This window comes from Panthera onca, chromosome D3, assembly GCF_046562875.1.
Source record: "Panthera onca isolate mPanOnc1 chromosome D3, mPanOnc1 haplotype 2, whole genome shotgun sequence".
NCBI lineage: Eukaryota > Metazoa > Chordata > Mammalia > Carnivora > Felidae > Panthera > Panthera onca.
In genome coordinates this window covers 29,334,111-29,361,823 of record NC_138350.1, presented here as the reverse complement: position 1 = coordinate 29,361,823, position 27,713 = coordinate 29,334,111, and the positions used below count along the sequence as shown (strand labels likewise).

The 27,713-nt window shown below is 48.1% G+C and overlaps 1 protein-coding gene across 3 annotated transcripts in view; it reads right to left on the bottom strand.

The window, feature by feature from the left end:
• Positions 1-27,713, bottom strand: part of SMARCB1 (SWI/SNF related BAF chromatin remodeling complex subunit B1) — a 34,304-nt gene that overhangs the window by 4,125 nt on the left and 2,466 nt on the right. For 2 of the 3 annotated variants that reach the window (XM_060613112.2, XM_078435476.1), the window contains exons 2-7: positions 26,485-26,623; positions 24,674-24,803; positions 20,386-20,523; positions 18,110-18,237; positions 10,785-10,951; positions 3,885-4,075 (exon numbers count right to left, since the gene is read on the bottom strand). In XM_060613112.2, coding sequence (XP_060469095.1) covers positions 3,885-4,075; positions 10,785-10,951; positions 18,110-18,237; positions 20,386-20,523; positions 24,674-24,803; positions 26,485-26,623 — 893 coding nt within the window. The remainder of the gene's footprint in view (positions 1-3,884; positions 4,076-10,784; positions 10,952-18,109; positions 18,238-20,385; positions 20,524-24,673; positions 24,804-26,484; positions 26,624-27,713) is intronic. The other variant, XM_060613114.2, reaches the window with a different exon arrangement.

The window sequence follows — 27,713 nt, the reverse complement described above, 5'->3', positions numbered from 1 at the left end:
TACTGGTGCAAAAGTAAAATGGTAGGCTGCTTTGGAAAGCAGTCTGGCAGGAACTCAAAATGCTACACACAGCTACCACGTGATCCAGCAATTCCTCTCCTACGATCTACCTAAGAGAACTGAAAATGGATGTTTAAACAAACACTTGGGACATGAATGCTCACAGCAGTGCCACTCTCCACCGCCCAGAAGTGTCAACCACCCGACTGTCTGTCAACCGATGACTGGGTAAACACAATATAGCACATGTGTATGACGGCACTGTACTCCGCCATAAACAGGAATGAAGCTCCTATACAGGCTGCCACACAGAAATAATGATACTAAGAAATGAGCCACAAAAGAGCATGTATTACATGATTCGATTTATACAGAGTATCCACAACAGGCAAGTTGATAGCAAGTAGATTAGTAGTTGCCCAGGGCTGGGAGACTTGAGGGGCACAGCAGCAGCTGCTAAAGGGTGTGAGGCTTCCTTTGGGGTGATGGAAATGTTGTAAAATTGTGATGATGTGATGGCACCACTCTGTGGATGCTGAAAACCAAGGAACGGCACACTCTAGATGGGTGAACTGTACAGTATTTGCATTATAGCTCAATGCAGCTGTTATAAAAACAGACAAGCAAGCAAGCAAACCCTGCTGCCGTCAAGAGGGCAGAGTTCCAGGAGTAACCTCTGTGGCTCATGGTCAACCAGTCCAAAATGACCCTGGTGTCTCCCAACCCTGATATGTGCCAGTGACACTGTCTCCCTGTCCCCCACCTATCCCAGCCACCAGGCTCTCTGACCCTCTGCCCATCTCCAGCTTCCTCCCAGTCAGCACCCTGCCCGGCCACCTCACCCCAGGTTCTATGCCTCCTACCCGCGGCTCCCCTCCTCGCGCCTGCAGCCTCCAGTGCACTCTGCTAGATGTTTCTTCTCTGTGTCCCCAGCCTCAGGCACAGGGCTGGCCTGCAGGAGGTGCCAGTAAGTCTACTGATGCAACTTTCCAACCAGGTAGCAGCTCACAGGTTTGGGTCAATGTCTGACACTCCCACATGTTTTGCTCAGCCCAGGCCCTTCCCCTGGCAGAGCTCTGTCCCCCTCCTGTCACTCACTGTCACTCTGGGGCAGCTCTGTCCTCTAGAAGCTTGGGGCCCCCAATCTGTTTGTCACATGCGTGTCCCCCCAGGCTTGTCCACGTCAGGCCTGCCCGTCCCACTGCTGAAAGGAAGCAGCCTGCCTTCACTCCCCTGACTAGTTTGTGGGCATTCTGCCCCCACCCCCACCCCCCACAAATGTCCTGTGACCAGCAGCACGCCCTGCTCCACCATGGACACAACACCACCATCACCAAGCACTGCAGCCAGACACTGGGCTAGGTCTGGTGAGGGGGAGACAGACAGGACTGGCCTGCAGGGATTCAGAGCATCTACAACATGGGATGACAGAGGCCCAAAATTTAAAGTCCCTTTTAAGGAGTCATGTGACTCAGCAGGTGTCAAGTCTTGTGTGCAGTAGAGATCAGGTGGGGGCCCCTGGTCTGGCTCTCCATGGACCAAGTGGCCCCTGGCTGTGGGGACATGGCAGCCCACTCTACCTCCCCCAGGCAGCAACCCAGAGAGAAGGGCTGACACTGGTCTCCCCAGGGAGAGTTAAGAGAGCTCCCAAGGGATGGTGTGGTGCTATGGTAAGAATGTGGGTCAGGGTCAGGAGACATAAGTTCCAATCCCCTTCCCTGCTTGCCTTAGAAGGCCATAGTTCTGTCCCCTGAATGATGGAGTCCACAATAAGCCAGCCTCTGACCCTAACCTCCCCTTCCGGTCTTGCAAGCTCTATCCACAGCATCCAGCTGCCCAGACCACACACAGCACACACAATGGGCCAGACCTAGCCTGAGGAGCTCAAGAGGCCTGGTCAGCTGGGAAAACACAAGCAGCTGTCCCGATGCAAAAGAGGCACTGGGCTGCCTCCCAGATCCCAGGCAGGCTGTGCCCCTCCAACCTGGCTGGCCTGGGCTGCTGTGGAGGGGATGTGTGCCCACCCTGGTCCCCAGTAAGCCGCCCTGCCTTCAATCCCAAGGACATGAAACCTGCACACTCAGCACTACAGACTGCAGCAGGATAGAGGTCTGTGATGCTCCCTGTCCACCAAACGGAATTCATTAACTGGCTCCTGAGATGGGGTGGAGGGGATCTGCTATAAGTCCCGATCTGCCACCACCAGAGTTCCCAGGGGGTACAGCCTGAAGCTTGACAAGAGTTTTAGGAGGACACTCGGGTCACCCAGGGGTCAGAGCAGGAGGGATGCTGCCACATGGCCAACACCCTCAGGGTCCTGCAGCAGGAATACTCCCTACTCCACACACACCATCTGCCAGTCAGAACATGGATTCAGGCTCAACCAGCATCTGAGGGCTCAGGTACCTGGGGTACTCACTCTCATGACCTGTACAACATCACCACTTCCCACCTCCAGGAGCATTCCAGGGAGCGGGGCCACCCCAGGCAGGTCTTCAGACCTGTCGGCCTTGGCTCAAGTACAGCATGAATGGACGCGCACGGCCACACCTCCAGCAGGGCTCTCAAGGACCCAGACACTACATCACAGCTCACTGACACCTCCTCCCAGGGCCTGGGCTCTGTCTGTGAAGCAGGACTACCCGGTTGGTAGGGCCACTGGGAGGTTCCGGGAAGGTGACATATGTGACATCTCAGACCAGATGCCTGGAGCAGGCGGTGCTTGGATCCCCACAGAACCCAGTGGTTTCCCAGGGCCGGGACCTCAAGCCCTGAGGGTGTACGGTCATTCCTTCTCTCTTGCTCAGATTTACAGGAAGCAGCAAGAAAGCAGTCTCCTGGGATTTCTGGGAAAACCAGCTGAGACACAAACATACTCACGAGCTCCATTAACTGTCCTATCTTTGCAAAAAGACCTTCGTACTTGCTCCTCATGTGCCATTTTAAGCTGCGGTCCTTGAGTAACGATCGCCAAATGTAGACGATGACAGTTTGATGACCGGAATAAATCCTAACATCCTGTTTTGATGCAGGGATACTCAGCGCCACCCCCAGACTGTACTTTCCCAAGAGGAAAAGGAGCACAGGGAACAGGGCCAGTTATGGTGGAACAGTCCTGAGGCGGGCAAGCTCTACTATCAGTTCACGTCCACCGCCCCCCACCTCCTACTAGGCCCACACTTTGCACTGTGGGGCCACCACCAATAGGAAGGCCATGTCTGCCTCTCTGGGAGCCCCTGTCCCCTGGTCCACCCACAGGATACCGGTCTGGAATGTTCTGTTTATACTCCCACCTTCACAGGCAGCCTGGATGTGGCTCTTTATCTTCTGCGGCACCCTATACAGGGGTCCAGTCCAAATGGGTGCTCACCAACAAGTCTCTGACTGGCAAGATGCAACAGTAAAAAAGAAAACTGCTGGAGGTCTCCTGACTCTTACAAGCTGGGGAGGGCTGTTTGGAGCAGCTCTTGTTTGAGACAGAAGGCAAGTCCATCAGATGACAAACCCTGGGGTGGGTGACCCAACCCTGAGAGAGGGAAAAGTCTGGGAGAATACAGAGGTGGCGGCAGGGTGGAGGTGTGGAGGGGCTTTCGGCAACAGAGGATGGTCCCAGGCAGGGGGTGGGGGTGCTGGAGGACGGAGGGGGCAGATAAACCACCTCCTCAGAGTCACCCCCACCATGATAAGGGTGGGGAGTCCTACCACTGAGACACAGGAGGAGGGAGGAACAAGACAACAAGTTGCCACTGAGCTGGCTGCGGCTGCCCATGGCCAGACCGTTTTTCTGGGCTCCAGACAGACCCGAAGGCATAACCACACACAGGGAGACGTCTTTTCCCCAAAACAGGTTTACAAAGGAGGGCGGGGCTTGTCTGGGATCCTACCTGAAGGCATAGGTCTTCTGATGCCAGCTCAGCTGTCCCCGAATGCTGTACGCGATGGTGGTGACAAACTCCCCACCCAGCCCCAGCTCTGAGCACAGCTTCAGGGCAAATTTCTCTGGTGAGTTCTCCTTCTCTGACATGTCCCACTCAAACTGGTCCACCAGCGAAATGTTTCCCACATGGATATTCAGCTGGGACAAGAACCAAAGAACACAAGTTAAAGGAGTCAGAACCGTACCCTACCTGGAGAGGCCTCAAGGAGATGAGACAGCCTACTAGGGAGCCACCAGGCCGGGCTGGACCCTGCCCACAACTTACTAGCTGAGAACTGGGGCTGGCCTTGTCCTTCTGGCCACAGGTCCCCATCCAGAAATTGGAGATGACACCACGCACCTCCTGGGTGGCCTCCTGCCACAAGGGGCTCTGGCTCAAGGCCTGGCACAGCTACCCATCTCACATTAGATGCACACTCCACCTGAATAGCCCACAAGGTGCAGGCAAAGCCTGGGTGGGCAGCAGAGGCCCACAGCCAACTCTGCCCACCACGCACCCAGCAGATATCCTGCTGACATGTAAACTACAGCCAGAAGAGGGTCCAGGCCCCGCCTGTGCAGCACCCAGACCAAGACAGAACCTAGCCTGTGCCCCAGGGCTCCCCACTTACACCTGCACTCAGAATCACCATCTTTACTCCTCACCCCACAGATGAGCAGGCCTGCTCTGAAACTGGGCATCACTGAGACACACAGGAAGGACTCTTGAGGGTCTGGCTGTGTCCTGGGGCACTGTATCCACGAGACTCCTCCTACTGGGACCACCCCTCACTGCTCTCTAGGTGAGCAGTACTGCTCATTCTACTGCTCAGTAGTACTCCAGGCCACAGTACTGCTCATTCACCCTACTGTCCCTGAGTGCTCAGCTCTTCAAGACAAAAATCAGGGTGGCCACTGCTCAGGGCTCACAGCCACTGGGGCCTTTCCACTGCCTTCAAAGAAGCATGGGACCCCACTCCCTGTCCCCATTCATGAAGCTCTGCACCTTTGGACCCTGTATACCACCTTCCACTCACTGCCAATGAGCCTGGGTCCTTTCCCATTTCTGTGTTCTGCTCACACTGGGCAATGAATGATGGTTTACAGAATGGAGCTGGAAGAGCTGTCCCTTCCCCTCACAGGAAACGAATGCCCACTGAGCCCCAAGGGCACGCTAGGACCAGAAAGACATGATGCAGCAGTCAGCCCACAGAAAAACATCAAAAAGAAACAAACAGGACCAACAGGTGTAGCCATCCACACCCAGGCCCGGCAAACCCTGCCCCAGGTGCCATACCTGGCATGCCTGGTGCCATATCTTAGCCACCATGTGGACTGGGTTGCCTGTCCCCTGCCAACTGGTCATTAATGCTTGCGTCTATTAAAAAAATACAGATTGTGTGCTTATCACGGAGAGGCACAGGGAATGCAATGGTGGGTATGACAGACAAAAAACCATCTTCGTGGAGGATGTTCCAGCTGGGGAGAGACACCTAAGCAAGTTAAATATGTGAATGCATGGTATATGTCATACGTCACCAAGTCCTAAGAAGAAAATGAAGGGAGGAACAGAAAGTACAGAGGTGGCCACGTTAGCCAGGAGGCCCAAGAAGGCCTCCCGGGGAGGCAGCATTTTAGGAAGAACTGAATGGGCAGAGAGAGAAGGCCATGTGGCTCCTCGGAGAGAAGGGTCCTGAGCAAAGTTGGGCCTGAGGCCGTCCTAAGGCCTCCAGCTTCCAGAGAGGGATCTGGAAGCCCTGTTTGGAGCACAGAAGAGACACTGGCTGCCACTGGGACCCTTACTGGAGGTAGCCATCTAGCTGTAGGGATGGTGGGGTGGTGAGGACAGGAGTGGCTGGACCCTGAGGAGGTGCAGAGATGAGACAGGGCCAGGACTCCTGAGTAGGCATGCAGCACAGGGGCCAGGCTCCCCAGCCGCAACCCGTATCACCACACACACCTTCACAGAAGTCTGCCAGCCCCATAGAGCCTGACAGCTAGACTTAGGAGAAGCACTGAGTCCTCCCCAAACCCCTGAAGCTGAAGAGAGTCAACCCAGGCCAGGTGCCCCTGTAAAGGCAGCCAGATCTGAGCTATGGTCCCAGAGACCCCAAGAACATCTATTAAGTGGCCACTCCATGCTAAGGCACAGCTCTGTGAAGACAGACACTCCTCAGATGCCATCATGGCAAAGATTCCTGTCCTCCACCGTGTCCCAGGAGCCATACAAGGAAGAATATCCTCAAAGAAGTACCCAACTCTCCTTGAGTCCTCTTGACCAAAACCTTGGGTGTGACCTTCAGTTTCCTCACTTACAAGATGGGTGCTGTCCCCTAGGTCACAATGCCCATGAGGGCTCTGGCCTGATAAACACACCACTGTCCCACGGCAGCAAAGCTTCCCTGGGCCAGCCGTGTCAGACTTCGGTGCCAGCGAGACCTCACGCCAGAACCGGGCAGGGAACCCAACCTGGGGGTGGTCTCCCAAAGCCTACCTACCAGCTGACACCGTCCCACAGTGGGGATTACAGATGGGATGGAGGGCTTAAAGGGGCCAACAGCTGACAAGTGTCTAGTCACCAAGAAAGCCTCTGGTCAGGAGAGATGGTGGCAACCCCAGACAGGTTTTCAACTGCCTGACCACTTTCTGTATGGCTGCTCAGAAGCCCTGTCAGAATGGAATGGAATGGAATGGAATGGAATGGAATGGAATGGAATGGAAAGGAAAGGAAAGGAAAAAGGAAAGGAAAGGAAAGGAAAAAGGAAAGGAAAAAGGAAAGGAAAAAGGAAAGGACAGGAAAGAAAGGAAGAAAGAAAGAAAGAAAGAAAGAAAAGAAAGAAAAGAAAAGAAAAGAAAGAAAGAAAGAAAGAAAGAAAGAAAGAAAAGAAAGAAAGAAAAGAAAAGAAAGAAAGAAAGAAAGAAAGAAAGAAAGAAAGAAAGAAAGAAAGAAAAAGAAAAATTCTGAGAAAAATGTCAGGGATGCTAACTGGTCAGTCTCATGAGGACCCTGCCTGTGGCCAACCCCATCCATTTGGAAGCATGTTGGTGGGTGTGGCTAACCCCATAAGGCCACATCCCCACCACAGTTAACAGGACAAAGACACAGCACAGAGCAGAGTTCTCAGGGCCATCCTTTAGAGGGGACAGGCTATGCATGAGAAAGCAGGTAAGGCTCCCATTGCCCTCCATTTCTCTCCTATGAAGTTCCCCTTCTTTCTCAATTATGCCTTTTATCTTTTTTTGTTTAATGTTTATTTTTGAGAGAGAGAGAGAGAGAGAGAGAGAGAGAGAGCGAGCATAGGCATGCAAGCAGGGAAGGGGCAGAGCACAGGGGGCAGGTGGACAGAGGATCTGAAATGGGCTCCAAGCTGACAGCATCGAGCCCTATGCAGGGCTAGAACTCACAAACACCAAGATCATGACCTGAGCTGAAGTCAGACATTCAGCTGACTGAGCCACCCAGATGCCCCATGCCCTTTTCCTGTTAGTTGGCCATAATATGAAACTAAAATGGGTTAAGAAAAACAGATTTGTATTTCTCTCAAAAGAAATTAACTAGTGGGGCACCTGGCTGGCTCAGTCAGTACAGCATGAGACTCTTGATCTTCAGGTCACAAGTTCAAGCTCCACGGAACAAAGGAAGGAAGGAAGGAAAAGGAAGGGAGGAAGGCAGGAAGGGAGGAAGGAAGGAAGGAAGGAACGAACGAACGAACGAACGAATGAACGAAATTAACTAGTAAGGAGACTGAATGAATAAACAAAATCTTCCCCACAAAGAAAAGTCCTGGACCTGATGGCTTCACTGGTGAATTCTACCAAGCACCAAGAGAAGAACTAACACCAATCCTTTTCGAACTCTGCCAAAAAACTGAAGAGGAGGGAACACTTCATAATTCACCGCCCTGGTATCAAAGCCAAATACTACAAAAAAAGGAAAACTATAGACCAATATTCCTTATGAACACTGATGTAAAAATCTTCAAAACACTAGCAAACTGAATTCAGTGGCATATTAAAAGAATTATATACCATGACCAAGTGGGATTTATTTTAGCAATGCAAAGATAGTTCAATACAAAAATTTATCAATGTAATAAACCATATTAACAGATTGAAAAACAAAAATCACATCATCATCTCAACGCAGAAAAAGCATTTGGCAAAATTCAACATCCTTTTGTGATAAAAACAGTCAACAACGACAAAAAGAAAGAAACTACTTCAACCTAATAAATCCATATATAAAAAACTAACAGTGAACATTATACTCAATAGTGAAAGCTGAAACATTTTCCTCTAAAATCAGGAACTAGCCAAGGATGCCTGCTCTTGCCACTTCTATTCAACACAGTACTGGAATTTCTAGCCAGAGGAATTAGGTAAGAAAAAGAAATAAAAGGTATCCAAATTGGAAAAGAAAAAGTAAAGTTATCTCTACTCACAGATGATATAACCTTATACATAGAAAACCCTGAAGATTACACAAAAAAACTGTTAGAACGAATAAGTTCAGCAGAGCAGCAAGATACAAAGTCAACACACAATCAGCTGCGTTTCTATACACAATAAAAAATGTGAAAAAAAATTTAAGAAAACAATTTCATTTGGGGCGCCTGGGTGGTGCAGTCGGTTAAGCGTCTGGCCCTTGATCTTGGCTTAGGTCATGATCTCATGGTTCCTGAGTTCAAGCCCCAAATTGGGCTCTGCACTGACAGTGCGGAGCCTACTTGGGATTCTGTCTCTCCTTCTCCCCGCCCCTCCCCGGCTTGTGCATGTGTGCACATGCTCTCTCTCTCTCTCTCAAAAAAAACCAACATAAATAAACAAAATAATTTTTAAGGGGCGCCTGGGTGGCTCAGTCGGTTCAGCGTCTGACTTCAGCTCAGGTCATGATCTCACGGTTCATGAGTTCAAGCCCTGCATCGGGCTCTGTGCTGACAGCTCAGGGCCTGGAGCCTGCTTTGGATGCTGTGTCTCCCTCTCTCTCTGCTCCTCCCCTGCTCACACTCCGTCTCTCTCTCAAAAATAAATAAAGATTAAAAAAAATTTTTTTTAATTTTTTAAAAATTTAATTTATAATAGCATTAAAAAGAATAAAATACTTACAAATTAACCAAAGAGGTGAAAAATTTGTACAATGAAAACTATAAAACACTGCTCAAAGAAATTAAAGAAATAATACTACAAAATATTAATTATTATATTGTATTATTATTATTATGTAGTATTACCTTTTTAAGTTTGTTTATTTATTTTGAGAGAAGAGAGAGAGTGACAGCACGGGGGAGGGGCAGAGAGAGAGGGAAAGAGAGAGAGGGAAAGAGAGATAGAATCCCAAGCAGGCTCTGTCTACACTGTTAGCATGAAGCCCAAGATGTGGCTCAAACTCACCAACTATGAGATCATGACTGAGCCGAAATCAAGAGTCAGACACTTAACTGACTGAGCCACCCAGGTGCCCCAAGACTAAGTATAATTTAGATGCCAAGACTATCCAAAAAAATTTACAAATTCATTGTAATCCTTATCAAAATCTCAACAATGTTTCTTGCAGAAACAGAATAAAAATCTATCCTAAACTTAAATAGAATCTGAACAGTCAAAACAATCTTGAAAGGGGTGCCTGGGTGGCTCAGTCGGTTAAGTGTCTGACTTGACTCAGGTCATGATCTCATGGTTCGTGGGTTCGAACCATTTCAGAACTTTTTGCAAAGCTACAGTAATCAACACAGTGTGGTACTGACATAAAAAGACATATAGACCAATAGAATAGAAAGCTCAGAAATAAACTCAAAAATACAGGCATATAATTTTCAACAAGGGTACTAAGACCATTCAATGTAGAAAGGATAGTCCTTTCCACAGATGGTGCTAGAAAACAGGCTATCCACACACACAGAAGAATGAAGTTGGACCCTTGCCTAACTCAAAATGGATGAAAGACCCAAATATAAGAGATAAAACTATAAAACTATTAAAACAGGAAAAAAGCTTCATGCCATTGGATTTGGCAATGAGTTCTTAGATAGGAGACCAAGGGCACAAACGAAAAGACAAAGCAGACTTTATCAAAATGAAAACTTTTATGCAGCAAAGGACGCTATCAAATGAGTAAAAACGCAAAGAATGGGAGAAAATATTTGCAAATCACCTGTATAATAAGGGATTGATAACTAGAATATACAAAGAACTCATAAAACTCAACAACAAAAGAACAAAAAATCTGATTGAAAAAAGGCAAAGAACTTGAACACACATTTCTCCAAAGATCTACAACTGACCAACAGGCACCTGAAAGATACTAATCAACGTCACTAATCAACAGGGAAATGCAAATCAAACCCACAATGAGATACCACTTCACACCAAGCAGGCTCTGAGGCAGGCAGGCCTGGGCCCAAATCTCAGCACTCACTTCTCAGCTGGGCAGTTGGGGGCAGGTGACCTCACCTCTCCATGTGGCAACCTCTTCACCTGTAACACAACAGGCAAGGCAGCATCTCCCCCCAGCCCTGAGGCAGGTTACTACATGGTATGAGGTGTGCTTGGCCCAGCCAGTCCACAGGAAGAGTGTGGCACCACTGTTCCTCTCACTATGGGCTTCCCTGCTCTGCCTGGCAGCTGGCATAATCTCCTCTGGAGCACCACCTGGGCTCTGTTCAATGCCTGGTGGTGCCCTGGAGACATGCAGAATATGAGACCTTCCTCCAAGAAATCAGCCCATACTTTTCCTGGGGTAAAGAGCCACGAGCTACCCAAAAGATGGTTTTCCAGAAGTCTGATCCCACAGCATGGACCCCAAAGACAGGCTTTGACTAAGGCCTCAGTGTACTCTCAGCACCCTATGGCCCACCCAGGAGCTGCCTACCTTGATGATGACACGCTGGTCTGACTGGTCCTCCAAGATGCTGTCTGTGGGGTAGGACTCTATCTGCTGCCTGATGGCAGAGGCGATGGCTGGCACAAATGTCAGAGGGTTCAAATCCAGGTCATCACAGAGGATTTCTGAAAACATCTCAGGAGTCATCAGCTTCTCTGAAATCAGGAGAAAGGACAGGAATTGCTAACTGATTGCAGGACCTGACCTCACCATGTTTGGCCCCAACCTCCCATCCCCTTCCTCCTCTGCTAGACCTCCCTGACAAAGTTGAGGATGAAGAGAATGACAACTGAGGGTGGCCCTCCCCAACATGGGGTTGCAGGAGGAAGCACAGGATGAGCACCACCCCCTCCTGGCCCTCATCCACACACACATCCTCTGACACCTTGGTCTGGAACTTCTAGACACCAAAACTAAGAGGAAATGGATTTCTGTTGTTTAAGCCATCCAGTCTGGTACTTTGTTATGGAAGCCCGAGAAAAATAACAGCTTCCTTCCAGATAAATCACTTTAAAGTCAGTGTCCCACGGGCACACAACCATCTGCCACTTCCTCACCAATAAAAAAATCCCTCAGAGATATTAGGCTGCTCTGTGGCTTTTCACAGACCCTTCCTCTGTTTCTGACTCTCCAGGCAACACACACATAACAGACATGCAGGTGTGTAATGGACCCTGCCTCCTGGAAATGTAGCCACACCAGGTGTGAACTTGTAGGGACCATCTGCAACTGGCCAGATTACAAGAAGGTCCCATGTGGTCAAATGTTTTCTCTCTGTTCTGCCCTGTTGTTGTAACCCAAACTCTAATGACCATGCACCACTTCTGGGATGAGCCAGACAAGGCAGTGGCCAAGGATGAATCACTTCATTAGCACATAGCATGATTTTGTCATCAAGAACCAGGTCTGCTCAACAACTGACCCCATATTTCCTCACTGGCCCAGAAGGGCTAGAGACCAGCCATCCTAACAATACCATCAGGACAGACCCAGAACACTCAACCAGCCTATGATCAATAACTCATACAGCAAGCCAAGTATAATTTTGGAGAGCGCAGCATGAAGCTGAAGTGTCCTATGAAGCACCCTACGAGTACACTGTGCAAAGCATTTTCTTATATTAAACTTTTTATTTTGAGAGAACTGTGGATTAATATGCAGCCTTGATTACTGTAGCTACATATGAAGACAAGATTGGGGAGGGTGATTCCTCCTTTGTCCTTCTTTTTCAAAATTGCTTTAGTTATTCTAGTTCCTTTGCCTTTCTATATAAATGTTATTTTTTAAAATATTTTTTAAGTTTATTTTGAGAGCAAGAGCACAAGTAGGGCAGGGGCAGGGAAGGAGAGAGAATCCCAAGCAGGCTCTGCACTGTCCATGCAGAACCAGATGTGGGGTTGAATGCACCAACTGAGAGATCAGGACCTGAGCCAAAATCAAGAGTCTGATGCTTAACTGACTAAGGCACCCAGGTGCCCCTCCATATAAATTTTAGGTAATTTTGTCTATATGTACAAAAAGCCTTGCTGAAATATTCACAGGAATTGCATTAAACTTGTATATCAATTGACATCTTGAGTATTCTAATCCATGAACATGGTATTGAGATCTTTAATTACTTTTATTGGTATTTTGTAGTTTTGGGCATATAAGTCCTGAACATGTTTGTCAGATTTACACCAAAGTATTCCTTTTCTTATTGAGTGATTGTAAATGGTAATGTATTTCTGAATGTCCATGTGTTCACCAACAGTACATAGAAATACAATTGATTTTTGCATGTTTATCTTGTATCCTGTGACCCTGCTGAACTCTTAGTGCTAGCAGGGTTTTTTGTAGATCTCTTGAGATTTTCTATGCAGACAGTCATGTCATCTACAAATAGGGACAGTTTAATTTCTTTCTGATCTGTATGTTTTTTATTTAATTTTCTTGCCCTACTGCTCTGGCTAATATTTCCAACACTAAGCTGAACAAGAGTGATAAGAGCAGGTATCTTTGCCTTATCATAGGCAGAAAACATTCAGTCTCTCACCATTAAATAAATGTTAGACATAGGATATTTTTCAGATGCTCTTTATTAAGTTGAAGCAGTTTCCCTCGATTCCCATTTTTCTTAAGAGTTTTTAACCAAGAATAAATGTTTTAAGTGCCTTTTTTTTTTTTTTTTTTTTAATTAGGTAGGCTCTCTACCCAATGCGGCACTTGAACTCACAACCCTGACATCAAGAGCTGTATTCTCTAGGGGCACCTGGGTGGCTAAGTCAGTTAAGCGTCCAACTTCAGCTCAGGTCATGATCTTACGGTTCGTGAGTTCGAGCCCCACATCGGGCTTTCTGCGGACAGCTCAGAGCCTGGAGCCTGCTTCAGATTCTGTGTCTCCCTGTCTCTCTGTTCCTCCCCTGCTCACACTCTCTCAAAAGCAAATAAAGATTAAAAAAAAAAATTAAAAAACAAACAAAAAAGAGTTGTATGCTCTAATGACTGAGCCAGCCAGGTGCCTCTGTTAAATGCTTTTTCTGCATCAATTGATATCTGTCTTGTCTTCTTTAGTCTGTTAATATAGTGGATTACATTGATCAATCTTCAAATATTGAACTAGATATCCATCCCTGGAATAACAAACCCCACTTGGGTCGTGGTGTATAATTCTTTTTATATCTAGTTCTGTTTGCTAACGTTTTATTAAGGACTTTTGTGTCTATAATCATTTGGGATATTGGTCTATAGTTTACCTTTTCTGTACTGTCTTTAGTTTTGAGATCAAGGTAATTCTAGCTTTGTAAAATGTTACTGGGAAGTGTTCCCTCTTGTATTTTCTGGAGAAGACTGCAAGAGAATTTATATTAATTCTTTTTTTTTTTTTTTAATTTTTTTTTAACGTTTATTTATTTTTGAGACAGAGAGAGACAGAGCATGAGTGGGGGAGGGTCAGAGAGAGGGAGACACAGAATCCGAAATAGGCTCCAGGCTCCAAGCTGTCAGCACAGAGCCCGACGCGGGGCTTGAACTCACGGACCGTGAGATCATGACCTGAGCCGAAGTCGGCCGCTCAACCAACTGAGCCACCCAGGCGCCCCAATATACTAATTCTTTTTTAAATGTTTGGTAAAATTCTCCAGAGACACCACCTGTGCCTGGAGATTTCCTTTTGGGGAGGTTTTAAACTATGAATCATATTTCTTAGTAGTGATAGGACAACTCAAACTATCTATTTGATATTGAGTGAATTGTGGTAGCTTGTTTTTTACAAGAAATTGATCCACTTTGTCTAAATTCTCAAATTTATGTGGGTAGAGCTTTTGTAATACTCCCTTTCAATATCTGCAGGGTCTGTAGTGATAGCCCATTTCGTTACTGAATTTGATCATTTTTGTTTGTCTTTTGTTGTCAATCTTGCTAGGTTTATCAATTTTACTGATCTTTCTTTTTTACTTTTAAGTAATCTCTACACCCAACATGGAGCTCAAATCCACAACCCTGATATCAAGAGTCACATGCTCCACCAACTAAGCCAGCCAGGCACCCCCTTACTGATCTTTTCAAAGTATCAGCTGTGTTTTCATTAATTTTCTCCATCATTTTCTAGTTTCAATTTCACTGACTTCTGCTCTATTATGTCCTGCCTTCTGCTTGGCTTCATTTTGCTTTTTTTCTCAATTCTTGAGGTGGGAGCTTAGATTACAGACTTGAGACTTTTCTACTTTTCTAATATAAACACTGATGCTACAAATTACCCTACTTTACAAATTGATACTACAAACTGCACTACTTTAACTATATCTTAAAATTTTTGGTATGTGATACTTTCATTCAGGTCCATGTATATATATTTTCACCAATTCAAGTGAAGTACAGAAAGCTGACTTCTCAAACATAGTAAGATATTTCCTCTGCATACATTTAAAACCACATCAGACAGCATTATCAGGTTTGCTTCAACTGCTGAGCATAATTTAGAAAACTTAAAAGGAGAAAGAAAGCTTATTGTATTTACCCATATAGTTTTGTTTATCATATTCTTTCTTCCTGATGTTCCAAAGTTTCTTCTTTTATCATCTCCCTTCTTTTAGGTTAGGTCTACAGGTGACAGTATTCCATCATCTGAGGATTTCCCCTTCATTTCTGAAGGATATTTTTACTGGGTGTAAGATTCGAGATTGGCAGTTCTTTTTTTTCAGTGCTTGAAAAACCATGTGCCATGTCCTCCAGCCTCCATGGTTTCGGATGAGAAATCAGCAGTTATTCCAGGTCTTTCTCTAGAAGTCAGGTGTTATTTTTCTCAGCTCTCAAGATCTTTTGTGTTAGTTTTTGGAAGTTTAACTAGGATTCATCTTGGCATGGACTTCTTTGGGTTTATACTGCTGAGATCCACTCAGCTTCTTGCATCTGTCATTTGGGGTTTTTAAGCATCCAAAGTGAACATGTGGATATATATCTCTAGAACCTGCTTCCTGTAGCCATGCCCTGTAGTGTTAACCAGCAGGGCCCTGATCACCCTTGGCCTGTGTGCAGGAGCAGATTCCACCCCTTTTCCTGATGCAGTTCCTGGCCCTGCTCTGGGATTCCCTTGCCCCCATTGGGGCCAAGCTGGCATCGATGTGTCCTTGTTCAGCAGCTCGTTCTTCCTGGAGAATTTTAACACACCCCAAGGAGGCTAGCTATTGAGACAAATGATGCTATAATTCACCAGCAACTCAGATAAACTCTCTTTCATGTCCTTCTAAGAGAAGATAACCTTGAACTCACTGTTAACTGATACCTACCAAAAGCTGGTTGGAGACAAATCCTGGTTATGAAGAATGTCCTGGTTCTGAAGGACATGTAGTTCGTTCATGCTGCTCAACATTTTTAGGACCCTTTGTGATAAAGAGTCTCACACTCACCTTTAAGGTTACTTGAAATTTCAAAGTAAATTAGGTAGGACTATGAAAATCACCAGCAATTTTGAACATGTGCTTTTAACTACCATGCCAGGGGTGTGGCTTCCTAACCACCAGTTAAGAATCACAGCCCGTAAAGTTTATTTATTTTGAGAGAGAGAGAGAGAGAGAGAGAGAGAGAGCGAGCACCCACAAGCATGGGAGGGACAGAGAGAGAGGGAAAGAGAGAATCTCAAGCTGGCTCCACACTGTCAGCGTGGAGCCCAATGTGGGGCTCAAATGCATGAACCCATGAGATCATGACCTGAGCCAAAATCAAGAGCTGGATGCTTAACCAACTGAGCCACCCAGGCACCCCAAGAATCACATAAATACCACTAAGGAAGAGTTCACAGAACAAAATTATTTTGGTTCTCCAAGTGTCTGGACCAAATTACACTTACTGGGATATGGAATGTTATGTAAGGTCTCCTTTGGGGAACAGCTTGGAGAAGCTCATGGCAGAGTTCCTGGACAGATGCAGGTCTTCACTGCATTATACTGTGTCCACTTCTTGAGGGTCAGGGGGAAAGCTTCTCTCTAATTCAAATGCTATGTGTGATTATGCTGCTTCTGAGCCACCAGCGGCTGCTCACCTTGACCACGCTGAGAACTGCAGAACTGATCATCCTGTCTCTGCCTGGTTCTAAAGGGCCGAGCATCATGCCCTCCCCTAGCAACATATGCCCACTGAACTGTGAGTATGAACCAGAGCACTCACTTCATTTTGTATCTTCTTGTTCCATTTTCCCCTTCACCCAATTCTTCCTAACCACACCTTTTGCATTTGCTTTATTCTTTTGTACCAAGAGTTCTCATGTAAGATGCCTTACTCCTTCTGGAATAGGGTGGAAGTTTAAATAAATAGTTGGGGCTTTTTATGTGTTATTGAAAGGAAAGTAACAAGGTAATACACATGAGTCAATCTGAACAACTGAATTCCTATGTTATGATCTATGGCCAGGTTCTGTGCCAAATGCCTTAAGAAAAGCAGCAATAAAAAACAAGATCCCTGACCTAAGGGGTTGAAATGGAGAGAGAGAGAGAGAGAGAGAGAGAGAGAGAGAGAGAGAGAGATGAATTAACTATAACACAGGCCTGCTGAGATTAAGCACAGAGTGGTATAATAGGGGATGTACAGCACTGGCCATGGCCTGGCACTCATGAGCTGTCCTGTGCCCGAGTTGGGAGTATCACCACCACACCTGCCCTATCTACACTCAATACAACCTCCTGGAAACCCCTCACCACATCTCCCTTTGGCCACATCCTCTCTCGCCAGCTAACCTGTCAACCCTGGAGGACAGACACTCGGCTCTCAGGCCTCATTCCCAGGGCTCGGCAGAGGCCCTTGGACTCAGGCCTGGCACACCAAGTGCCAGGAGATGACCAAAGGAAGTAGCCTAATCCTTCCAGAAAGCTTAAGGCAACCACGTATCAACAACCACACACGTTCCTCCCTGAGGAAATCCCCTGTGGGAGAAACAAGCTGTAAGTCGTTATGTTTTCTGCCATGGAAACATCTAATAGCAGAAGGAGTTCTAGTAAACTAAGGCACCACAACTCAACAGAAAATTGTGCACCAATTATGAAAACCAAGGAAAACAGGAAGACACTTACAAGTGAAGAAAAACTGTATTTGCACTACAATTACAACTCTGTTAAATACATCTGCATGTGGAAGTGACTGGCAAAAAAACTATTAGGAGCAGTGAGGTTCTGGGAATTCTAAACTTTTCTTCACTTAAAAATGATACTCTTTGGGGTGTTGTTATTTGGTTTTGGTCTGAATATAAATAATGTGTTGTAAAAAGCCTGAAAGATTCAAGAAAACAAAAAAGAAACAATAAACACTCATACAGTCCTCTTTCCTAGATGGGATAAGAACTAAGTGTTATGGTGAACGTCTCCTGTGCTTTCTCTGGTTCATTTGCAGAGTCACGCTCAGACTCTGGGAACCAGGGAAGAGCAACCATCTGACCTGGGACTTACAGAGCGAGGACAAAAAGAGGAAGAGCAGAGAGTGAGGGCAGACCTCATGGGGATGACAAGGGACAAGCCTGCACACGCGGTACCGTGAGAGGCCAGAGGGGTGGGCAGGGCTGAAGGGTGGTGTGCAGGCGGTCAGGCAGCAGAACCGGTCTGAGCAGCATCAAGGTCATTATCGAGCTCTGTGGACCGACAGCCTGCATCACGGCTGACCCCTGACCCCCCAATCTCACTGGGGGAGGGAGGAACCTGAGGTTCACGGGCTCAGCCCACAGGAAACGGTGGCAGAAGCAGGATTTGAACCTAGAGTCCAGGATCCAGCACAGCAGGCAACAGGCAAGAAAAAGGTCTGTTCACACAGCAGCCGGGCCTGGGCCATGCAGAGCCCAGCTTCCCACGTACCATTCATGTTCCAAGTAAAGGCATCTCGCAGCTTCTGCCCGTCGATCTCCATGTCCAGCCGGATAGGGACCAGCACTTCAGGCTGGGAGGCATTCTCATGGATCACAGCTGGGTCGTGGTCATCAAAGCTGGAAGTGAAGAGGCAGCACAGTCAGCCAGGAGTGCCATGGGTCTCCATGCTCAGGGCTTCCCTCCCTGCACCGCCTGTCACTGCAAACCTGGCCGAAGGGGAAAAGCCCACTTTTTATGGGGACTTGTCAGCTAAGGGCTGAGACAGCAGAGATGAGGCAAGCAGGGGTCCTGGGGTCACAGAGGCAGTGCTCCATACTTCAAGGACACACAGGGAAGGGAGAGGGAGTTGCAGCCTTAGGCAGTGGGATATGACCTAGACATACCCTAAGAGGAAGATTTAAGCCCCAAAGCAGGTAGAACTTTCACTGGTAACTAGGAAAGAAAAGGTATCTCCAGAAGAGGAAATACTTGAGCAAAAGCCAAGGGGTGCAGGAGAGGTGAGGAACTATTGAGGAAGCACAGCCAGAGCACAGAAGATGGGGTGCAGACTGCGGGGGCGGGGAGTAGCATGGGTGTCCCAGTGCCCACACTTCTCCATCTTGGGCTACAGGATCCAGCCTCTCCCATGAGGGAGCCCCAGGAGAACCCAGGGCAAGGCAGTCCCGTGGTCATATCTGTATTTTAGGAAGACAAAGAAGGAAGACGCCGGGGAAGAGATGGAGGGAACGTTGGAGGGCAAGGGGACCCTAAAGGTGTCAGTGGAATAAAGCAGGCTGAGAATTACTCTTGGGAGGGACACAGATGACAAACAAGGAAAGCACACTGCATGCCAGACACCAATGCTCTAGGAAACATGGACAGGGAAAGGGACAGGAGTGCCAGAGACAGGAGCAGCCATTCTACCAAAGGGGAGGCAGCTCTGAGAAGTGACAGTCAGCCAGGGATGGGAAGGAAGGGAAGGAAGGGAAGGAAGGGAAGGAAGGGAAGGAAGGGAAGGGAAGGAAGGGAAGGAAGGGAAGGAAGGGAGGGAAGAGCGAAAAGGGGTCAGTCATGCGGATGTTGGTAAGGAGTGAGCTCTCGGCAGAGGGAACTATAAAGGCAGAAGCTTCTGGGTGTTCTGGGTGGCTCTGAAAGCAGAGAAGAGGTTCACATGACTGATGCAGAGTGACAGTGGCAGGGGATTAGGCCAGAGGGGAGGGGCCACTACACGGACTCCAGCCCTGGTGGGCATGTGACGGGGTATCTGGAAGACCTGCATCCAGGAGAGGAGCCATCTGCCCTGGGTGAGGGGGCCCACATCTTAGGAGGAGCTGGCCAAGGGTGGTCCAACTCTGGACACGTGGAAGGCTGAGAAGGTAGGAATTTGCTGAGACCAGTTCTGTGGCTGGAGAAGGAGGAAGAGTCATGGGGTTTTGGCCTGAGCGCAGGAAGGATGGGATTACTATGTCCCAGGATGGAGGAATCTGTAAGCAGTGTGTGAGATACCTGAGGACAGCGTGTAGGGGTGAGGCTAGGCTGCAGAGATGATAGTGGGGTGGGAACTTGAAAAATGCCCCCCAAAAGATATCTAGTCCTAATCCCTGGAGCCTGTGACCATTATATGGCAAAAGGGAGGGAGGGAACTTTGCAGATGTAATTAGGGATCTTAGGAGGAGATTATGCAAGTAGCCCTAAACCACAACACAAGCGTCCTTTAAGAGAAGGGCAGTTTCACACACACAGGAGGAGCCCGTGTGGCCACTGAGGCACATGCTGGTAATGCAGCCACAAGCCACAGAATGCCGGCAGCCACCAGAAGCCAGAAGAGGTGGGAACAGCTTGTCCCGCCGCCCCACCACGAGAGCCTCCAGAGGGAGTGGGGTCTGGCCAACACCTTGATTTTGCTGCACGGAAACTCCTGGTCCCAGAACGGTGAGAAATAGATTTGTGTTGTTTTAAGCCCCCCATTTGTGGTGATCTGCTCCAGCAGCCACAGGGAACTAACGGTGGGGTCTCAGTGGGATGGCGTTTGAAACCACAAGATAAGATCTCCAGTGCTTCCAGGAGCACTGGAGACACTGGGAAACAGGAGACAGCAGGGACACTAAAGCAGGCAGAGCTCGGAACTGAAGCAAGCCAGAAACCAGCTGTCCTAGAAGCCAAGGGGGAACAGTTTCAAGAAGGCAGCGTGTTTTAGGAAACACAAGGTCAAGGCAGAGGAGAGGAAGAGGCTAAAACATGTTTGAGGACTGAGGCAGAATCAGTGGAGGGTGAGGCGTGCTCACCACAGAGGGAAGGTTCTCTTCTTGTCCCGGCCCATGCGGTTCCTGTTGATGGTCGTGGAGCAGGGCACAGCATCCAGATGGTGGGAGCTATTGGGCAGGGTGGGCACCCATTGGCTGTTCCTCTTGGCTTTCTGTTCCCTGGAGAGACGTGAGAAATGCCCCTGCTCAGTCTAGGAGCCCGATACTGGCCATCAGGCTCTAAGTCATGGTCAATGGATGCCCACTGCACCCCCGCCGGTGGTGAGCACTACGCACCCTAGACTCTGTACGTGTCTACTCCTCAGGCGCCCACTGGCACCCATTCACAGGCACCCAGGCTAGGGGAAGGGTACAGAGGGGACCCCAACACAGCAGAGCAGCCCCCAGCCCAGTGCACAAGTCACAGTGTAACATGCTATGTGCCAGGCATGACTCCATGAATGCACTCTCCCTTCTTGCGGAGAATGTGCACAAGGAAGCAGCTTCCCAGAGGAGCAGACCCTGGAGTAGAGCCTTAAGCATGGAGTTGGGGCTCACTAGGGATGGGGGTAGGGGAACAACTGGAATGGGGAGGGTGTTTCAGGAAGTGCATGGCCGGCAGAAGAGAGGAAGCACGGATAGATTGTTGCCTCAACTAGGGCTGGAGAGGTGGACATGGAGAGGGTCCCGATTAGGGGCAGGTGTGCTCCATGAGAAATGACTGTACTCAGCAGGCAGCTGGGAGTCCCCAAGGACTTTGAAGAAGGGAGAGACAAGATCAGACCATTCTTTTAGATATATGGGCCAGCCAGAGTATAACACTTCAATAATGCTTCTGCCTTGCAGGGGTCCAGACCAGTAGGGTATGAGAAGCTGGGTTAGTAAAAACTTTCTAGAAAGTGAGGCTCAAAGTAGTTTAAGTAACCCACATACCATCAAGGGTTCACTCTTCTGTCCAAATTACAGGTTGCTTTTACTACTAGGAAAATACCAAAAGGCTTTTTTATTTTAAAGATTTCTATTTTTGAGTAATCTCTGCACCCAACATGGGGCTCGAACTTACAAGCCTGAGATCAAGAGTCACATGCTCTCCTGACCAAGCCACCCAGGCACCCCCCAAAAGGCTTTTTTAATCTGAAGCTCCAGTGCTGGCTTTGAAAGGCAAGCGCTCGGGTTCCCACTATGCTCTGCACATCATTTTATCATCCTCGGACGCTGCCTTCCCTAACAAGTCTGAGCATTGTAAGGGCAGCAGCTGTGTGTCATTCACTTTTACATCCCCAACACCTGTACCACATCTCCTTCCATAACTGTTTGCTACAGTTTAAAGGATGTGACAGCAACCACTCAATTTCCCTTCCCTCACTGTCCTCACAGAAGGGATGAGGAGATGTGGCTTGCAGTCATTCTCTCCATGTGGTGGTGAGGACCAGAAGCAGTGGCCATGACCTGCCCAGGCCCCAGGCTCTTTGACTCTTTTCTCTTCTAAAGCTGGAACCACTGGGGTGCCTGGGTGGCTGTCAGTTGAGTGTCCAACTTTGGCTCAGGTCATGATCTCGCAGTCCATGAGTTCAAGCCCTGTGTCTGTGCTGACAGCTCAGAGCTTAGAGCCTGCTTCAGATTCTGTGTCTCCTTCTCTCTTTGCCCTCCCCCACTCACTCGCTCTCTAAGATAAATAAACATTAAAAAAAAAAAAAAATTAAAGCTGTGACCACTTGCACCTCAGATGCTGTGGTCCCAGAGCACCCCTTGACTGAGGGTGGGGGCAGGGAGAGATTTACAGTACCAAACTGTAAATGCTGGGACTCAATCAAGTCTCCTGTACCCAAGTCTTGCTCAGATCTTATGACCAGCTTTACCAATACCAGAGGCCTGGGAAAAGGAGGAACTTGGAACTAATCTGGGCAGGGCTTAGAGCTACTGGGCCAGTGGTTTTGAATCCTGGCTGCAGACTCCCTCAGAGTGCGAAATTTCAAGTAGGAAAGCTCTGAGCTCCACCTAGACCAAGGGACTCCTGTCTCTGGAGAGGACCCAGGAAAATGGGTTCTTTATAACTTCCATGTGTGATACCAGTGTAGCTGGGCCCATATTTGGGAACCTCAGGTCTAGACCACCACCTCTTTTCTGAGCCTCAGATCTAGACCACCACCTCTTTTCTGAGCCCAGGAATATGGGTTCTTTACAACTTCCATGTGTGATGCCAATGTAGCTGGGCCCGTATCTGGGAACCTAAGGTCTAGACTGCCACCTCTTTTCTGAGCCTCCTAAAGCTGGCACTGAGGCTCCCCCTCCACCCTAAAAACTCCTGCCCTATCTCTGTAGTGATCTAGTTCATAACCAGGCCTGGGCTATTCTGCCCAACCTCTGTCAGGTAACTATCTCAAGTAGAGTGCAAGTTCTGTCAGACACAGTGAGTATGTCATACACCAAATCCGAGAATCTGGGTCACATAATTCAACCTTTCTTCTGCTACAAGTAGGTCTGCCCAAGGGAGGGGGACATCCAGCCTCTGCCTAGCCTGTCCAGTGATGAGGAGGGGAGGTGCTGGTCCTCCTGTGGGGCTGACTGGGCAGTGGGAAGGCGCTTCCTGAGCACAGAGCCCATGAAAGCAGCTTCTCGCGAACCTCAATGCCCAACTGTCAATGTAGTTTTGACCTCTGGGGTAACAGTACTCTCCTGCGTCAGCTGTTCTTCATATGACACGATCATCAAGAAGTGTTTATTGCCCCATAAAAGGTTCCTGGCTGACATGTGCAGACTTGAAAGCCCCAGCCATATGTACATCACTTCCTTCTGCCACTTCCCTAGGAAAGTCTAGCCATCCTTATGTTCTTACCGCATCCCTTGGGGAAAGAGGAATCTGCAGAGCACACATCTATAACACTGGCCAAGTTGGATGTGGGCCACCTTTACATGGGGGTTGTGGGGAGGATTATGAAAACAATTCAATAGTAAAGTTGAAAGAAAATCTGGAAAGAAATGATTTTTCCATAGCCACATCACTCGAAACAATAACCCTCCTCTCCCTCCTCCTCAGTGCCCCCGGGGTTTTGTGCATGTAAATGCACTCATTCTAGATATTCTGCACATCACTCAGGCGAACCACATTTCTGGCTGCCACAGAGTCTACTTAGTTATGACATAAACAATTACCTATCTATCCAGTCTACCTGCTTCCAAGATCTAGTCTATCCTGGTCTATGTCCTACTCTGTAATACCTTAGTCTATTCAGCTGGCTGTATCTTCACTCAGTCAGCCTCTCCCTAAGGCTGAACACTCAAGTGGCTCCATACTGTCCATTATTACTCACAATGCTACCTCCTACCATATAATAGTTTCTGTTGGTGGTGGTGTTCTTTGAAGTTATTTGTCTGGGACAGATTCTTAGGGGTGAAATTAATGGGTCAGACAATGAAAACAGGTTTGATGTCATGACCATGCCCGTGTACCAAAGCCTGTGCAGGGTGCTTGCGTGCCAGCTCTATTGTATCTTCCCCAACTCTTTATGTCGATAGTTGCTTATCTGTTTTACTTTGAATTCTTAATGTTACACGAGGACAAACATCATCTCCTTATTTGTTTACTCCTTATGCTTCCAGGATGGCCCACCCTTTACCTATTTAGCTATTGGGGTATCCAGGTTTTTCTTATAAATCTGAATGAATCAAAACCAAAGAAAACTACCTATGAAAATGACGAAAAGGGGCACATGGGTGACTCAGTCAGTTGAGCGTCTGACTCTTGGGTTTCAGCTCAGGTCATGATCTCACAGTTCATAGGTTCGAGTCCCACATCAGGCTCCGTGCTGACAGTGCAGCGCCTGCTTGAGATTCTCTCTCTCTTCCTCTTTCTGCCCCTCCCCTGCTCAAACGTGTGCCCTCGCTCTCTCTCAGAATAAATAAACTTTAAAAAAATGAAAAAAATTTAAAAAATAAATCTGAATGAACAGACTCTACAACATAATCACCTCTCAATTACTTGTCTAATTATTACTGTAAATACTCTTTTTTAAAGGTTCTAAGCTCACACACTAAGATCTATTGCTCGTTTCTTTTGGGAGTTTATCTGGGCCACTCATTTTTCTGGTAGATTAGTCCCACTTTCAAACCACTTCTAATGACTTTCCAGAACCCAAGACTTGGCTTTCGTGTCTTAGAAATTCCACAGACACACAAGAAACTTGGCAATCTGGCTAAGACAATTTGTAAGCACAGCAGGTGAAGTGTTTAAAGGTATTTTGGTTCAATTTAACCGCAACTAGTTCTAGGGTATGAGAAAAATATCTGTGGGTGTTATCCTGAGAGCACGCCCTGGCTGGGAGTACATTACCTGAGGTAGGTGGGGGGTTCCGTGCTGATGGAGACGGCCTTGTACTTCTCATCATTGCCGTCCAGAATCTCTTCCACCTCTGAAGCTTTTAACAGCGTCACGCTGGTGGCCAGGGTTGTGTATCCATGATCTGTAACCAGAGACACCGCTGCGGTCACCCTGCTGGTGGGGCAGCAAGAAGCAGCAGCCAGCAGATGCAGCACATCGAGGTCCTCACATGCAGGAGGGAAAAGCGAGTGTCAACCTTACTACTGCTGAATGCTGGCCTCTTCCAAAAGGGCAATCTGGACCGAGTGCTTTAGAGGTCCTACTGAGAAAACACTCCCATGGGATTTACTTGCACTGATTTGTCCCAGGAGCACTGGCTCCGGGCACAGGGCAGCAGCAGCTACAGTGCAGCATGGCCAACGGGGAAAAGGGGGGGCTCCAGAGTGATACCACCAGTGGGAAGAGGTCTGACACCAACTGCAATCCATGACACGAAGCAAAGTGGAGAGATGGAATGAAAGATGAAAAATACTTTTCTTTTAAAACAAGAGCCCAGAGAGTTACAAAGAGCTGCCTCACACCCAACATGAATTCCCGGCACCGTGCAGTCAACACGTGCTATCTGGGAAGCAGGACAGATTCTAGGCAACTCGACCCACAGCTCTTCTAGGGAACCTCGGTCAAGAGCTGCTACCTGTCTGCAGGTCCAGACTGGCTTCTCCTGGAGAAACAAACCGGTTATGGGGAAGGTATCTCCAAAGCACAAGGCAGAAGAGTCACTGAGACTTCACCTGAGGCTTGCAGAGGGGAAAGCAAAGCTAGGAACTCACTGCGTTAGTGACTGGTGCTCCACTGGGGGACAGAGGGAGGATAAAAAGGAGACTTTTTAAAGCGAGTGAGTGGCAATGTCATAGCAGCAGATAAAAAAAGAGGCCCCGGCTCCTGCATTAAAAGAACCACTACTTTGCCCACAGTGGACAAGACCACAGCAATACCTACAGACACAACCAAACAGGACAGACTGTGAAGTACACACACACACACACACACACACACACACACACACACACAAGGCTTCAGGCAGAGTCTTCACCCAGGCCCAGAGCAGCTCTCTGTAAGGGGCCACAGCCGAGTCGAAGCAGTTTCGCCACCTGCCAAACATCGCATAGCATCCGAACCAAAACGTACAGTGAGACTCCCCTGATGGAGCCCTCGGAGCATCTGAAGAGCATCTTCTGAAGAGCCAAAGCACACTTGGCTCTCTAGCATCAGGCAGCTCACCCGCCAAGCCCCAGGCACACACCTCAGGCACACCACGCAGGGACATGCACATGAGCTCTAGCACACTGGCTGCCAGAACGAAGTGCTACGGGATGGAGGTGCTCTGGGAAGCAAAGCGGTGAAAGCCCCAGAGGGGAGTGGGAGCTGGGGCCACCACCCGCCACTCGGGCTGCATGGAGGGTGACTATGGCGACACGCCCACGGCAGATGGCAGAGCATCACAGCATTCCTAAAACGTTTTGAGACCAACATGTCTTCACAGCACCCATTACTGTCCCAGACTTGCCCCCCTCACGCTCCCCCCCCCACACCCCCCCCCCCCCCGGCCCTGCTGAAAATACCTGACAAAGGACCCCTGGCTACCTGAAGCTGCTTTGTCGCCTGAGTTGCATAGCGTGCTCTGCAGCGACTCTGCCCCTCACGTGCTCCTGCCACGCTAAGGTCAGGGCTGCAGTGAAGACACTCTGGAGTGAAAACGTTTTAACTTCATGACATAAGCGAGTGGTTTTGAAACAGGTTTACAAACCCTCGTGAAGACGCACCCTTAGTGTTAGGTTTTGTTTTTTTACCATGTGACGATGCAACTATTTTCTTCCTCTCTTCCACAGTGGCTAGTCGCCTCCAGAGTGAGGGGTATCTCTTGTACAGAGAACCTCGGAACATACGGAGGTAGTTTCCCACCTATGGGTAAAGCAAGAAGGCTCATTATGAGGGTCACATCTTGATGCAGAAAGGGAGGGTCCTGGTGCAGAGGCTCTGCCGACCGAGTAACAGAGCACAAGCTGGCCTCCAGGCACCAGGCTTTCTGCAGCCATAGAAACACATTCTGCTGACATCAAGGGTTCAATAGCAGTGCACATCTGGCCCACATCTGCCTCTCTAGGCGGGGGCAGTACCATCTGCATCCTAACGACAGGGCTAAGTTCCAAAAGGCCTGACCAGGAGCTTCTGGGGCAGACCCCCAGAGCTCACTGAGACGCTCAAAGTGATTCTGACTTTAAACTAAGGATCCCGAACACTTTCCAGAAATGTAAGGCCCCTTTGACTTTCTTTTATCTTAAGAACAAGACTTTGATATTTTTATGATGCCATAAACACCAAAAAGGTCTTTTAATTTTAGACAGATGTAGGATAATTTCCCCCATGGCCCCTGTTGCTTTGTTTAGTAACAAACTCAAACCAGGAACACCAAAAGAATTTTCCGAGAGTTTAAAAAACACTTACTGGCAATCACCAGATTGCTATATAAATCACTATTGCCTCAAACAATAGCTTCGGTTTATCTATAACAGATACTCAAAGTATAACTTCTTTAATGAAAAGAAACCTAGTCTCAAAGTTTTTATAAAGAAACTCAATTATTTCACTGACATTGCAAAAATGACCACTCGAGTCAAAATGACCACATGGCAAAGGACAGCCAGTGGACTGGGTGCCACGTGCTGGTTCCACCTGTGACTGGGAATCACCTCCCTTTTCTGGGTCTCCTTACTCACCTGTCAAATGCTGAGCAATTCTGAACTTTGCCCCACGAAGCACCATTTCTATTATTTTTCCCATTTACCTACCCAGCACAGTATGTTTATTAAATGTGTTTCTCCATTTTTCATGAATCAAAGATTTTTATGGTCGACAACCAGAGCTGCTGAACAGCCTAACAGAAGAATGGCCACAGGGGTGCCTGGGTGGCTCAGTGGGTTAACTGTCCAACTATTGATTTTGGCTCAGGTCACGATCTCAGGCTTTGCTGAGTTCGAGCCCACATCAGGCT